Source organism: Oncorhynchus nerka, linkage group LG20 (assembly GCF_034236695.1).
Source record: "Oncorhynchus nerka isolate Pitt River linkage group LG20, Oner_Uvic_2.0, whole genome shotgun sequence".
NCBI classification, from domain to species: Eukaryota; Metazoa; Chordata; class Actinopteri; order Salmoniformes; family Salmonidae; genus Oncorhynchus; species Oncorhynchus nerka.
Genome location: NC_088415.1, coordinates 26,544,028 through 26,556,250, shown reverse-complemented (window position 1 = coordinate 26,556,250; position 12,223 = coordinate 26,544,028). Strand labels below are relative to the sequence as shown.

The 12,223-nt window shown below is 47.1% G+C and overlaps 1 protein-coding gene across 1 annotated transcript; it reads right to left on the bottom strand.

Moving 5' to 3' along the window:
- Positions 1–5,283: 5,283 nt before the first annotated feature.
- On the bottom strand, positions 5,284–10,047 carry LOC115101640 (uncharacterized oxidoreductase YccK-like). Its single transcript, XM_029621100.2, has 8 exons — positions 9,912–10,047; positions 9,533–9,645; positions 8,750–8,850; positions 7,938–8,024; positions 7,377–7,524; positions 7,149–7,228; positions 6,868–6,961; positions 5,284–6,073 (listed from the first exon to the last, which is right to left on the bottom strand). Exons 2-8 carry the CDS (start codon positions 9,642–9,644, stop codon positions 5,667–5,669), a joined length of 1,029 nt encoding a protein of 342 aa, XP_029476960.1. The 5' UTR covers position 9,645; positions 9,912–10,047; the 3' UTR covers positions 5,284–5,666.
- Positions 10,048–12,223: the final 2,176 nt, after the last annotated feature.

Genomic DNA, 12,223 nt, shown 5'->3' with positions numbered 1-12,223 from the left:
GTGAGAAGGATTACTTTATCCTATCCTAGGTATTCCTGAAAGAGGTGGGGTTTCAGGTGTCTCCGGAAGGTGGTGATTGACTCCGCTGTCCTGGCGTCGTGAGGGAGTTTGTTCCACCATTGGGGGGCCAGAGCAGCGAACAGTTTTGACTGGGCTGCGCGGGAACTGTACTTCCTCAGTGGTAGGGAGGCAAGCAGGCCAGAGGTGGATGAACGCAGTGCCCTTGTTTGGGTGTAGGGCCTGATCAGAGCCTGGAGGTACTGAGGTGCCGTTCCCCTCACAGCTCCGTAGGCAAGCACCATGGTCTTGTAGCGGATGCGAGCTTCAACTGGAAGCCAGTGGAGAGAGCGGAGGAGCGGGGTGACGTGAGAGAACTTGGGAAGGTTGAACACCAGACGGGCTGCGGCGTTCTGGATGAGTTGTAGGGGTTTAATGGCACAGGCAGGGAGCCCAGCCAACAGCAAGTTGCAGTAATCCAGACGGGAGATGACAAGTGCCTGGATTAGGACCTGCGCCACTTCCTGTGTGAGGCAGGGTCGTACTCTGCGGATGTTGTAGAGCATGAACCTACAGGAACGGGCCACCGCCTTGATGTTAGTTGAGAACGACAGGGTGTTGTCCAGGATCACGCCAAGGTTCTTAGCGCTCTGGGAGGAGGACACAATGGAGTTGTCAACCGTGATGGCGAGATCATGGAACGGGCAGTCCTTCCCCCGGGAGAAAGAGCAGCTCCGTCTTGCCGAGGTTCAGCTTGAGGTGGTGATCCGTCATCCACACTGATATGTCTGCCAGACATGCAGAGATGCGATTCGCCACCTGGTCATCAGAAGGGGGAAAGGAGAAGATTAATTGTGTGTCGTCTGCATAGCAATGATAGGAGAGACCATGTGAGGTTATGACAGAGCCAAGTGACTTGGTGTATAGCGAGAATAGGAGAGGGCCTAGAACAGAGCCCTGGGGGACGCCAGTGGTGAGGAGACAGATTCTCGCCACGCCACCTGGTAGGAGCGACCTGTCAGGTAGGACGCAATCCAAGCGTGGGCCGCGCCGGAGATGCCCAACTCGGAGAGGGTGGAGAGGAGGATCTGATGGTTCACAGTATCGAAGGCAGCCGATAGGTCTAGAAGGATGAGAGCAGAGGAGAGAGAGTTAGCTTTAGCAGTGCGGAGCGCCTCCGTGATACAGAGAAGAGCAGTCTCAGTTGAATGACTAGTCTTGAAACCTGACTGATTTGGATCAAGAAGGTCATTCTGAGAGAGATAGCGGGAGAGCTGGCCAAGGACGGCACGTTCAAGAGTTTTGGAGAGAAAAGAAAGAAGGGATACTGGTCTGTAGTTGTTGACATCGGAGGGATCGAGTGTAGGTTTTTTCAGAAGGGGTGCAACTCTCGCTCTCTTGAAGACGGAAGGGACGTAGCCAGCGGTCAGGGATGAGTTGATGAGCGAGGTGAGGTAAGGGAGAAGGTCTCCGGAAATGGTCTGGAGAAGAGAGGAGGGGATAGGGTCAAGCGGGCAGGTTGTTGGGCGGCCGGCCGTCACAAGACGCGAGATTTCATCTGGAGAGAGAGGGGAGAAAGAGGTCAGAGCACAGGGTAGGGCAGTGTGAGCAGAACCAGCGGTGTCGTTTGACTTAGCAAACGAGGATCGGATGTCGTCGACCTTCTTTTCAAAATGGTTGACGAAGTCATCTGCAGAGAGGGAGGAGGGGGGGGGGGGGGAGGAGGATTCAGGAGGGAGGAGAAGGTGGCAAAGAGCTTCCTAGGGTTAGAGGCAGATGCTTGGAATTTAGAGTGGTAGAAAGTGGCTTTAGCAGCAGAGACAGAAGAGGAAAATGTAGAGAGGAGGGAGTGAAAGGATGCCAGGTCCGCAGGAGGCGAGTTTTCCTCCATTTCCGCTCGGCTGCCCGGAGCCCTGTTCTGTGAGCTCGCAATGAGTCGTCGAGCCACGGAGCGGGAGGGGAGGACCGAGCCGGCCTGGAGGATAGGGGACATAGAGAGTCAAAGGATGCAGAAAGGGAGGAGAGGAGGGTTGAGGAGGCAGAATCAGGAGATAGGTTGGAGAAGGTTTGAGCAGAGGGAAGAGATGATAGGATGGAGGAGGAGAGAGTAGCGGGGGAGAGAGAGCGAAGGTTGGGATGGCGCGATACCATCCGAGTAGGGGCAGTGTGGGAAGTGTTGGATGAGAGCGAGAGGGAAAAGGATACAAGGTAGTGGTCGGAGACTTGGAGGGGAGTTGCAGTGAGGTTAGTGGAAGAACAGCATCTAGTAAAGATGAGGTTGAGTGTATTGCCTGCCTTGTGAGTAGGGGGGGAAGGTGAGAGGGTGAGGTCAAAAGAGGAGAGGAAAGAAGGAGGCAGAGAGGAATGAGTCAAAGGTAGACGTGGGGAGGTTAAAGTCGCCCAGAACTGTGAGAGGTGAGCCGTCCTCAGGAAAGGAGCTTATCAAGGCATCAAGCTCATTGATGAACTCTCCGAGGGAACCTGGAGGGCGATAAATGATAAGGATGTTAAGCTTGAAAGGGCTGGTAACTGTGACAGCATGGAATTCAAAGGAGGCGATAGACAGATGGGTAAGGGGAGAAAGAGAGAATGACCACTTGGGAGAGATGAGGATCCCGGTGCCACCACCCCGCTGACCAGAAGCTCTCGGGGTGTGCGAGAACACGTGGGCGGACGAAGAGAGAGCAGTAGGAGTAGCAGTGTTATCTGTGGTGATCCATGTTTCCGTCAGATGAACTCTGCCTTGTTGGCCGCAGATCGGCAGTTCCAGAGGCTACCGGAGACCTGGAACTCCACGTGGGTCGTGCGCGCTGGGACCACCAGATTAGGGTGGCCGCGGCCACGCGGTGTGGAGCGTTTGTATGGTCTGTGCAGAGAGGAGAGAACAGGGATAGACAGACACATAGTTGACAGGCTACAGAAGAGGCTACGCTAATGCAAAGGAGATTGGAATGACAAGTGGACTACACGTCTCGAATGTTCAGAAAGTTAAGCTTACGTAGCAAGAATCTTATTGACTAAAGTGATTAAAATGATACAGTACTGCTGAAGTAGGCTAGCTGGCAGTGGCTGCGTTGTTGGCACTACACTAATCAAGTCGTTCCGTTGAGTGTGATAGTTTCAACAGTGCTGCTATTCGGGGGCTAGCTGGCTAGCTAGCAGTGTTGATTACGTTACGTTGCGTTAAAAGAACGACAATAGCTGGCTAGCTAACCTAGAAAATCGCTCTAGACTACACAATTATCTTTGATACAAAGACGGCTATGTAGCTAGCTATGTAGCTAGCTACGATCAAACAAATCAAACCGTTGTACTGCAATGAAATGAAATGAAAATGTGATACTACCTGTGGAGCGAATGCGACCGGGTTGTTGAGTGAGGAAGTTCTATTCGGTAGACGTTGGCTAGCTGTTGGCTAGCTAGCAGTGTCTCCTACGTTAAGGACGACAAATAGCTGGCTAGCTAACCTCGGTAAATTAAGATAATCACTCTAAGACTACACACTCTAAACTACACAATTATCTTGGATACGAAGACAGGAAAGACAACTATGTAGCTAGCTAACACTACACTAATCAAGTCGTTCAGTTGAGTGTAATAGTTTTTTACAGTGCTGGTATTCGGAAGACGGTGGACGTTTGCTAGCTGGCTAGCTGGCTAGCTGCTGGGCAGATAGCAGTGTAGACTACGTTAGGACGACGAAATACGATAATTACGCAATTATCTTTGATAAAAAGACGGCTATGTAGCTAGCTAAGAAGAAATTGCTAAGATTAGACAAATCAAACCGTTGTACTATAATGAAATGTAATGAAAAGTTATACTACCTGCAGACCGAAGCGCTCGGATGCGACCGCTCGCTCCAACCCGGAAGTAGAAACACATGGCTGCTGTCGCACTAACCTGAAGACCACTGTGTTGGGGTAAACAAGGTGTTTAGGGCCTAGATTCAATCAGATCAAGTGTTAACTGACAATAGCGATGCGGATGTTTTGGCGGTTTAGGAGGTGGAACTGCGTTGAAGACGTCAAATCATTGTCACTAAGCCACACCCACCCGCCCCACTCACATTAGAAGTTCAGAACGAGATAATTACACTCAAATTGAAAGATCATTCAACTAAATAATGAGGATTTCTATCAGCCTAATGGACGTGTAGATTACATCTCACATTCCACTGTTTGAACTTGTAAACAAGGCTGCATGGGATTTCTGTTAATGTGACTTTATGCAGGCAATGTCTGCTTTACTGTAGGTGTAATTCCAGGGGCCACTTGTGGATTTGACAGCTCTAATGCAGTTCCACCTCCGACATGCCAAAACAACTACTATGCGGATATTGGTTAAAGCGGATCTGATTGAATTGAGCCCTTAGTCTGAGGCACACTGAAGCAGGCGAAACTCAGTCCCTTGGTGAGAGTCTGAGGCACACTGAAGCAGGCGAAACTCAGTCCCTTGGTGAGAGTCTGAGGCACACTGAAGCAGGCGAAACTCAGTCCCTTGGTGAGAGTCTGAGGCACACTGAAGCAGGCGAAACTCAGTCCCTTGGTGAGAGACTGTAGTTTTACTGGATGTTATAGTCCATGGTACTCACTGTACTCTACGCTAATGTGGGTTTCCCCACAGGAGAGTACATGTGATCTTGTATCTGACCTTTAACCCTAGGCTGTGGGTACCCTCCCTGTGAGTTGCAGCAGCTGCAATAGTGGCAGTCTGGGGGAATCCTCATGGTCATTAGAGCATCTGTCTCTTGTACAGTATCACTACCTCGTTACCACAGTTACAAGAGATGGAGACCCCCCCCCCCCCCGGAAATACCCCTGCCCCCCAGCTGGCACCCACCCCCAATCTTCTAGACTGTCATCTGATTGCCCCTAAGTGCTACCCCCTCCCCAAATCTGCCTCTGACCCCTCCTGTTTGCGTATATCCACCCTTGAGTGAACAGCCGGTCAGCTAGCTCTGTTAAGGAACATCAGAGGACTCCACCATGATCTACTTCCCTAGTGAAACTGTTCCCCAGACAGGCCTGTCCACATCTTCCACCCTAGTAATCCTCAAACAAACACGACACCAGCATACTGCAAACAAATGTCCACCACAGACCACCTCAAACACAGAGACCACCACAGACTACCTCAAACACAGAGACATTTCCATCTTTTGAGTAATGCAACAGAAATAACTATTTTCTCCTTGTCTGAAGAGATGTCATGAAAGAGTACAGGAAGAGGATTTTTACAAAAATATCAATAACTATTGTGCGTATTGTAAATTAAACAAGCTGCTTTAGGTCAAGATCTTATTTTACTTAATAGCCCTTTCCATACACAGAGACATAATGATGCTATATACATTACATTCTTAATTATATGGGTACAGGGTAACATTTATTACACGTTGACACTATTTTAAAAAATAAAAGTAAAATGCTGTATATCTGTGTGCCCTGTCATAGTTCATGCTGTCATTCCCCCTCCCATCTGTCATTTTCAGTTTCAGCCCCCCATGCCTTCTCTTCCCACCACATTTCCTTCTACTCCTGCCATCCTCTAACTTCCCACCATCATCTATACACACATTTATTCACACATTTACATGTTCTTCCTCCAGTACCCCATCTCTACTTCCCTCCAACCCATATGCTCTGGTCCATCTTCTCTATTTTCCTCTAGTTCCTGTACTCGTCTCCACAATCTCCGATGAGGCTCATGAGGTCACACGAGCGCTGCAGCACGCCGTCGATGGTGCGCAGGTCTTGCGCCGTGAGCTCCAACTCTGGGCTGCAGCTGTGCAGGCTGTCCTTGATGTGTTCCGCCCCAGCAACACCGAGACGACAGCCCACGATGACTCCAGCCACTGCTGGCCGGTCCAGAATGTAGCGGGTAGCCACGTTGGCAATGGAGCAGCTGTGGCCCTGGGCAACACTGTCCAAGACAACCAGCAGCTCCTGGAACAGCCCCCATCCTCCCCAGCCATCAATCACCTTCTTGTATTTACTGAGGGAGGCAGTGTTGAGCTCCACCCTGCTTGTAGGCTCCGCCTTCCCCAGATAGCGCTCTGAGAGTAGACCACCGGCTGAGAAATAGAGGGGGGACCGAGCGATGGAGGTTTAAAAAGATGGAGGGAGGGGTTGGATAGAGAAAGAGAGACAGAGACAGGGTAAAGATGAGGAAGAGAGGAGATAGGGTGAAGAGGGAAGCAGAGAAACAGCACAGACGCATCGTCAGTTTGGACTCCATCTTAGATTGCCACCATTTTATATCACTACACCCCACATTGCAAGAGTCAATACGGAAAGGATTTCTACAATCTCTAACGATATTAAACAACTTGCTAATTTCAGTGATACTAATAACCATAATGCATCAAAGCAAAGCATGCAGTATCTCAGATTTCTTCCCCAATATATCTGGCGAGAGTACGTTGTGTTTTTCATTACGGACTTATGTGAGAGTCAGTCATTATCAGATCAGAATATCAAGAATACCATGACTAGAAGGAGCGCTTATGGGTCTGTCTAAAGTTGTAATTTACGATGTGATTTACGATATAATATCGTAAATCACATAACTTGAAAAAAAAAAACAGACCATAGCCGGTCACTAAGGTTGCAACAGTAACTGTGAGCTAGCCTGGTCTAGATCTATGGGTCAGATGGGTAGGCTAAACCCCATACAGACCTGGGCCAGGCTAACTGGGACCTAATCCAACCCTTCACCACTGACTCAGTGCAGTGACATGAATGCTTGTGCTTCTTCATCCTCTTAAATGGCAAACGCCTGATGATCTAGAGCAGCCAAAAAGCAGCAGTAGGAGTAGAGCCGTGGCCGTGATGACTTAATCCCATATGACCTCAGACCGGTCCTCACCCAGAGTTCCATAGGTGAGGAGCTGGATGCCGTGAGACAGGCAGACTGCCTCCATCTTAGCAGCAGGCCGCTGGTCAATCAGAGAGTACTGCACCTGGGAGGAAACATCCCTGGACATTAATACTGGACATACTGAACGCTGACGCAGACTAATGTACTGAACATGCACAGATTTCACAATACTCTATAAGGCACAAGGAAATTGCCTCCCATTAAGCTTGTGAGAAAGCGAGAGAAAGACGGAGCAAACAGATGAGGGAATGAGGGAGCAGGCACTGTACCTGGTTACTGGAGATTCTGATCCCTTTGTTTGTGATCTCCTCAAGCCTCTGTGTGTCAAAGTTGGTAAGGGCCAGCTCTCCTGAAGAGTAAGAAAATAAGGAGTACATCTAAACTTGACAAACAGGCACAGCTCATCAACAAGTACACAAGGTACATGGCTGAACTGTGAATCTTAACAAAGAGCTTGTGTGCATGGGATTAGTAAATGGTTATATAAGATGACCTACGTATAAGTCCATCCTGCTGCAGGTCAGACAGGTGCCCCAGGGCATGCAGGTATCTATTATCGCTGTAGTCCCACCAGTGGAACTGCACACAGTCCAGAGAATCCACCTGCATACGGGCCATGGAACGCTGCAACGCCTTCTCCACAACCTAGTGACGAGACATATTAAAGATGTCTACACCAGGCGTGAGTTATCTTACCCTGTTATGGCTGGTGAGGGTGCAGGCTTTTGTTGCAGCCAAGTGACATAGGTGAACCAGAACAGACACCTCAAAATAGAATCAGATAAGGGAGTCTCTCAGAGCTGAACCAGAACAGACACCTCAAAATAGAATCAGATAAGGGGAGTCTCTCACAGAGCTGAACCAGAACAGAACCCTCAGAATAGAATCAAATAAGGGAGTCTCTTACATAGCTGAAAGTTGTCCTGAGACACTGCCCTCAAGCAGTTCTAATTGTTAATTGGTGGATGTGATACACAGTATTTAGATTTCAGATTTTAATGGATGGTGGACAACTTGCAGGATGATTTTTCACACACTAGTCTGTATTAAAGACTCACCTTGCGGTCCATTGGTCCAGGTCGTGGCACCCATTTGGTCAAACCTTGCAGGGGTGCTGCAGCATCACAGCTGGGTTTCCATTTCAGCTAGAAAACAGAATGCTACAATTACATTCCGTGCCATCGGTGAAAAGACACTGAAATGTATTCATAAAATGTACTCAGTTGTGTACCACACTTCATATAATAACACACTCAGTCCACATAATCTCCTCAAAGATCTCAGACACTTTTCAGTCAGATGTGAGAGACCATATAAATCTCTCCGTTTCACACGTGAGAGCAGATGTATCTAGTTACAGACAGGTGATTCAACCCTCAGAGAGGTTGGTGTTGGGAAGCATCTCAGAGGACATTATTCCAGGTGTCAAAACACATACAAGTCATAATCGTGTGAGATGCAGCGTGCCTGGGCACCGACAAGGTCTGAAACCCATAGGAATCAATAAATGAAGATGCAAATCAAATCTGCATATTAAAACCATTGTTAATGGTGAAAAAAAAGAGTGTGGGTGTAAGAGTGCATCTGACAATGTGTGTATATAAGTGAGAGCTTACTGATTTACTAATTTACTGATCTTCCATACGCAATCTCTCCCCTGATTCTTGAGAGCGAGACTGAGCAGCCCAACCGCCGAATAGCAACTGTGCTACATTAGCTCCCTCCTGTGCCAATTCAGGGGTACTGCTCCACTTGCACACACAGATCTGAGATCAATGTTCATACAATCTACAATATGTACATACACTTTCAATCCAACAGGTTCATAATCTGGAGTTTGTGTGGTGTAGGCTACAACAACAATTCATACCTGGCTGTTGAAGCGTCCAAAAATCTCCTCCGCTGGTCCATAGATATCTGCCATGTCAAAAGTTGTTAGGCCAGCATCAATATAGGCTTGCATTGCCTGCACTGGAATAGGAAAAGGGGGTTTGAAAATAACTGTTAGGGAAATAAAAATTGTGGGTAAAAAATGCTATAATAGGCAGCATCATCTAAAAAAAATGTAATTACATAGTACCCATTTTTCCATTGAAACTGTATGGAACTGATAAGCTATAGCCAGCAGCATACTACCCTGCATCTCACTGCTGGCTTACTTCAGAAGCTAAGCAGGGTTGGTCCTGGTCAAACCCTGGATGGGAGACCAGATGCTGCTGGAAGTGGAGGGCCAGTAGGAGGCACCCTTTCCTCTTGTCTAAAAAAACAAACATCCCAATGCCTCAGGGCAGTGATTGGGGACCCTGCCCTGAGTAGGGTGCTGTCTTTTGGATGGGACGTTAAACAGGTGTCCTGACTCTCTGTGGTCATTAAAGATCCCATGGCACTTATTGTTAACCCTAGTGTCCTGGCTAAATTCCCAATCTGGCCCTCATACAGTCACCTAATCATCCCCAGTTTACAATTGGCTCATTCATTCTGTGACTGTTCCCAAGGTTGTTGCTGTAAATTAGAATTAGTTCTCAGTTAAATAAACTGGACAAAATATTGTGTGGGGCACTCACTCATAAAAGACATTAGCTAGACACTTAAGGTCTAAAAACATGTGAATAAATTTGATTTTGAAGAAACATTTACCCTACTTTCAGTTTACCTGCTTTGGGATGATCCACCGGACCATGAGCACCTGATACCTGCCACATGCCGTTCAGGATGCGGCAGATCTCCAAGCCCCCTGCCAGCCTAACTTTGGGCACTTGAGCCATCCTAAAAAAAATGCAGGATAGTAAAACAGACTGCATTCCATTCTAAATTAAACCACCATCTAGATCAAATGCTTTCAACATTTCGGGTTGTGTACTTATCTGTTGAACTGACATCATAACTAATACAGAAAGTAGCTGGTTCATTTAAACTCGACATTCATCGTACGGTTGTTGATACTTCCAGCAGCTTAGCTGTTATCAAAGTTAACTCCTTCGACGAAATACATAACTGGGGTATGCAAAATGATTTACTAAAATATTATTTACCTTTCTTTGCGATGTAGTTACTGTGTAGATAGTTTACACAAGACAGCCTCGGGGTGTGTTGAGCTAACTACGGCTAACTGTAATAAATAAAAAACATTACAAAACATGTTATGCAGTTTATGCATGTCGTTCTTCTTCTGCTTGTTCTTCGATGAGGTTTAACCGCGGTTGGCATCCAATAAATGTTGCATTACCGCCACCTACTAGACTGGAGTATAACTCCCTTATTAACCTTTGCTTAAAAAAAAATATATATATATATATATATATATATACACTGCTCAAAAAAATAAAGGGAACACTTAAACAACACAATGTAACTCCAAGTCAATCACACTTCTGTGAAATCAAACTGTCCACTTAGGAAGCAACACTGATTGACAATAAATTTCACATGCTGTTTTGCAAATGGAATAGACAACAGGTGGAAATTATAGGCAATTAGCAAGACACCCCCAATAAAGGAGTGGTTCTGCAGGTGGTGACCACAGACCACTTCTCAGTTCCTATGCTTCCTGGAGACGTGGAGGCCGTAGGAGGGCAACAACCCAGCAGCAGGACCGCTACCTCCGCCTTTGTGCAAGGAGGAGCAGGAGGAGCACTGCCAGAGCCCTGCAAAATGACCTCCAGCAGGCCACAAATGTGCATGTATCTGCTCAAACGGTCAGAAACAGACTCCATGAGGGTGGTATGAGGGCCCGACGTCCACAGGTGGGGGTTGTGCTTATAGCCCAACACCGTGCAGGACGTTTGGCATTTGCCAGAGAACACCAAGATTGGCAAATTCGCCACTGGTGCCCTGTGCTCTTCACAGATGAAAGCAGGTTCACACTGAGCACATGTGACAGACGTGACAGAGTCTGGAGACGCTGCGGAGAACGTTCTGCTGCCTGCAACATCCTCCAGCATGACAAGTTTGGCGGTGGGTCAGTCATGGTGTGGGGTGGCATTTCTTTGGGGGGGCCGCACAGTCCTCCATGGTCTCGCCAGAGGTAGCCTGACTGCCATTAGGTACCGAGATGAGATCCTCAGACCCCTTGTGAGACCATATGCTGGTGCGGTTGGCCCTGGGTTCCTCCTAATGCAAGACAATGCTAGACCTCATGTGGCTGGAGTGTGTCAGCAGTTCCTGCAAGAGGAAGGCATTGATGCTATGGACTGGCCCGCCCGTTCCCCAGATCTGAATCCAATTGAGCACATCTGGGACATCATGTCTCGCTCCATGCACCACAGACTGTCCAGGAGTTGGCAGATGCTTTAGTCCAGGTCTGGGAAGAGATCCTTCAGGAGACCATCCGCCACCTCATCAGGAGCATGCCCAGGTGTTGTAGGGAGGTCATACAGGCACGTGGAGGCCACACACACTACTGAGCCTCATTTTGACTTGTTTTAAAGGACATTACATCAAAGTTGGATCAGCCTGTAGTGTGGTTTTCCACTTTAATTTTGAGTGTGACTCCAAATCCAGACCTCCATGGGTTGATAAATTTGATTTCCTTTGATCATTTCTGTGTGATTTTGTCGTCAGCACATTCAACTATGTAAAGAAAAAAGTATTTAATGAGATTATTTCATTCATTCAGATCTAGGATGTTATTTTAGTGTTCCCTTTATTTTTTTGAGCAGTGTATATACTACAAATACCCTTCCATTTAACACTAGACTCATAAAAAATTATAATAATTACCATTCTCCACTATTTAAATCTATTTAGTCCTACTTCAGGCCAACAACCAGAATGGATGGGACACCGCCACTTAACACACCCTGTAACTCTTCCGATGTCAAGTTTCACACACCTAAAAATCACTCTGCAGCTGCCACCACAACCTCTATTTTCTGTGACTTTACGTTCCATCCCTGCAGTATAGTTGATAACCATTGCTATAAATGCCAAAAATTCAATCTTACTGAAACATACAGTACCAGTCAAAAGTTTGGACACCTAATCATTGAAGGGCTTTTCTTTATTATAACAATTTTCTACATTGTAGAATAATAGTGAAGACATCAAATCTATGAAATAACACATATGGAATCATGTAGTAACCAAAATAGTGTTAAACAAAAATATATTTTATATTTGAGATTCTTCAAAGTAGCCACCCTTTGCCTTGATGACAGCCTTGCACACTCCTGGCATTCTCTCAACCAGCTTCATGAGGAATGCTTTTCAGTCTTGAAGGAGTTCCCACATCGTCTGAGCACTTGTTTGCTGCTTTTCCTTCACTCTGTGGTCCAACTCATCCCAAACCATCTCAATTGGGTTAAGGTCGGGTGGTTGTGGAGGCCAGGTCATCTGATGCAGCACT

Bases quoted from the DNA above. Each gene is read 5' to 3' on its own strand.
- LOC115101640 (XM_029621100.2), bottom strand. From the start codon at position 9,644: ATGGCTCAAGTGCCCAAAGTTAGGCTGGCAGGGGGCTTGGAGATCTGC. The intron at 8,025-8,749 runs GTATGAATTGTT...TCTGTTTTCTAG, and splicing joins TTGGACGCTTCAACAGCCAG to CTGAAATGGAAACCCAGCTG. The intron at 6,074-6,867 runs GTGAGGACCGGT...TCTATTTCTCAG, and splicing joins CCTCACCTATGGAACTCTGG to CCGGTGGTCTACTCTCAGAG.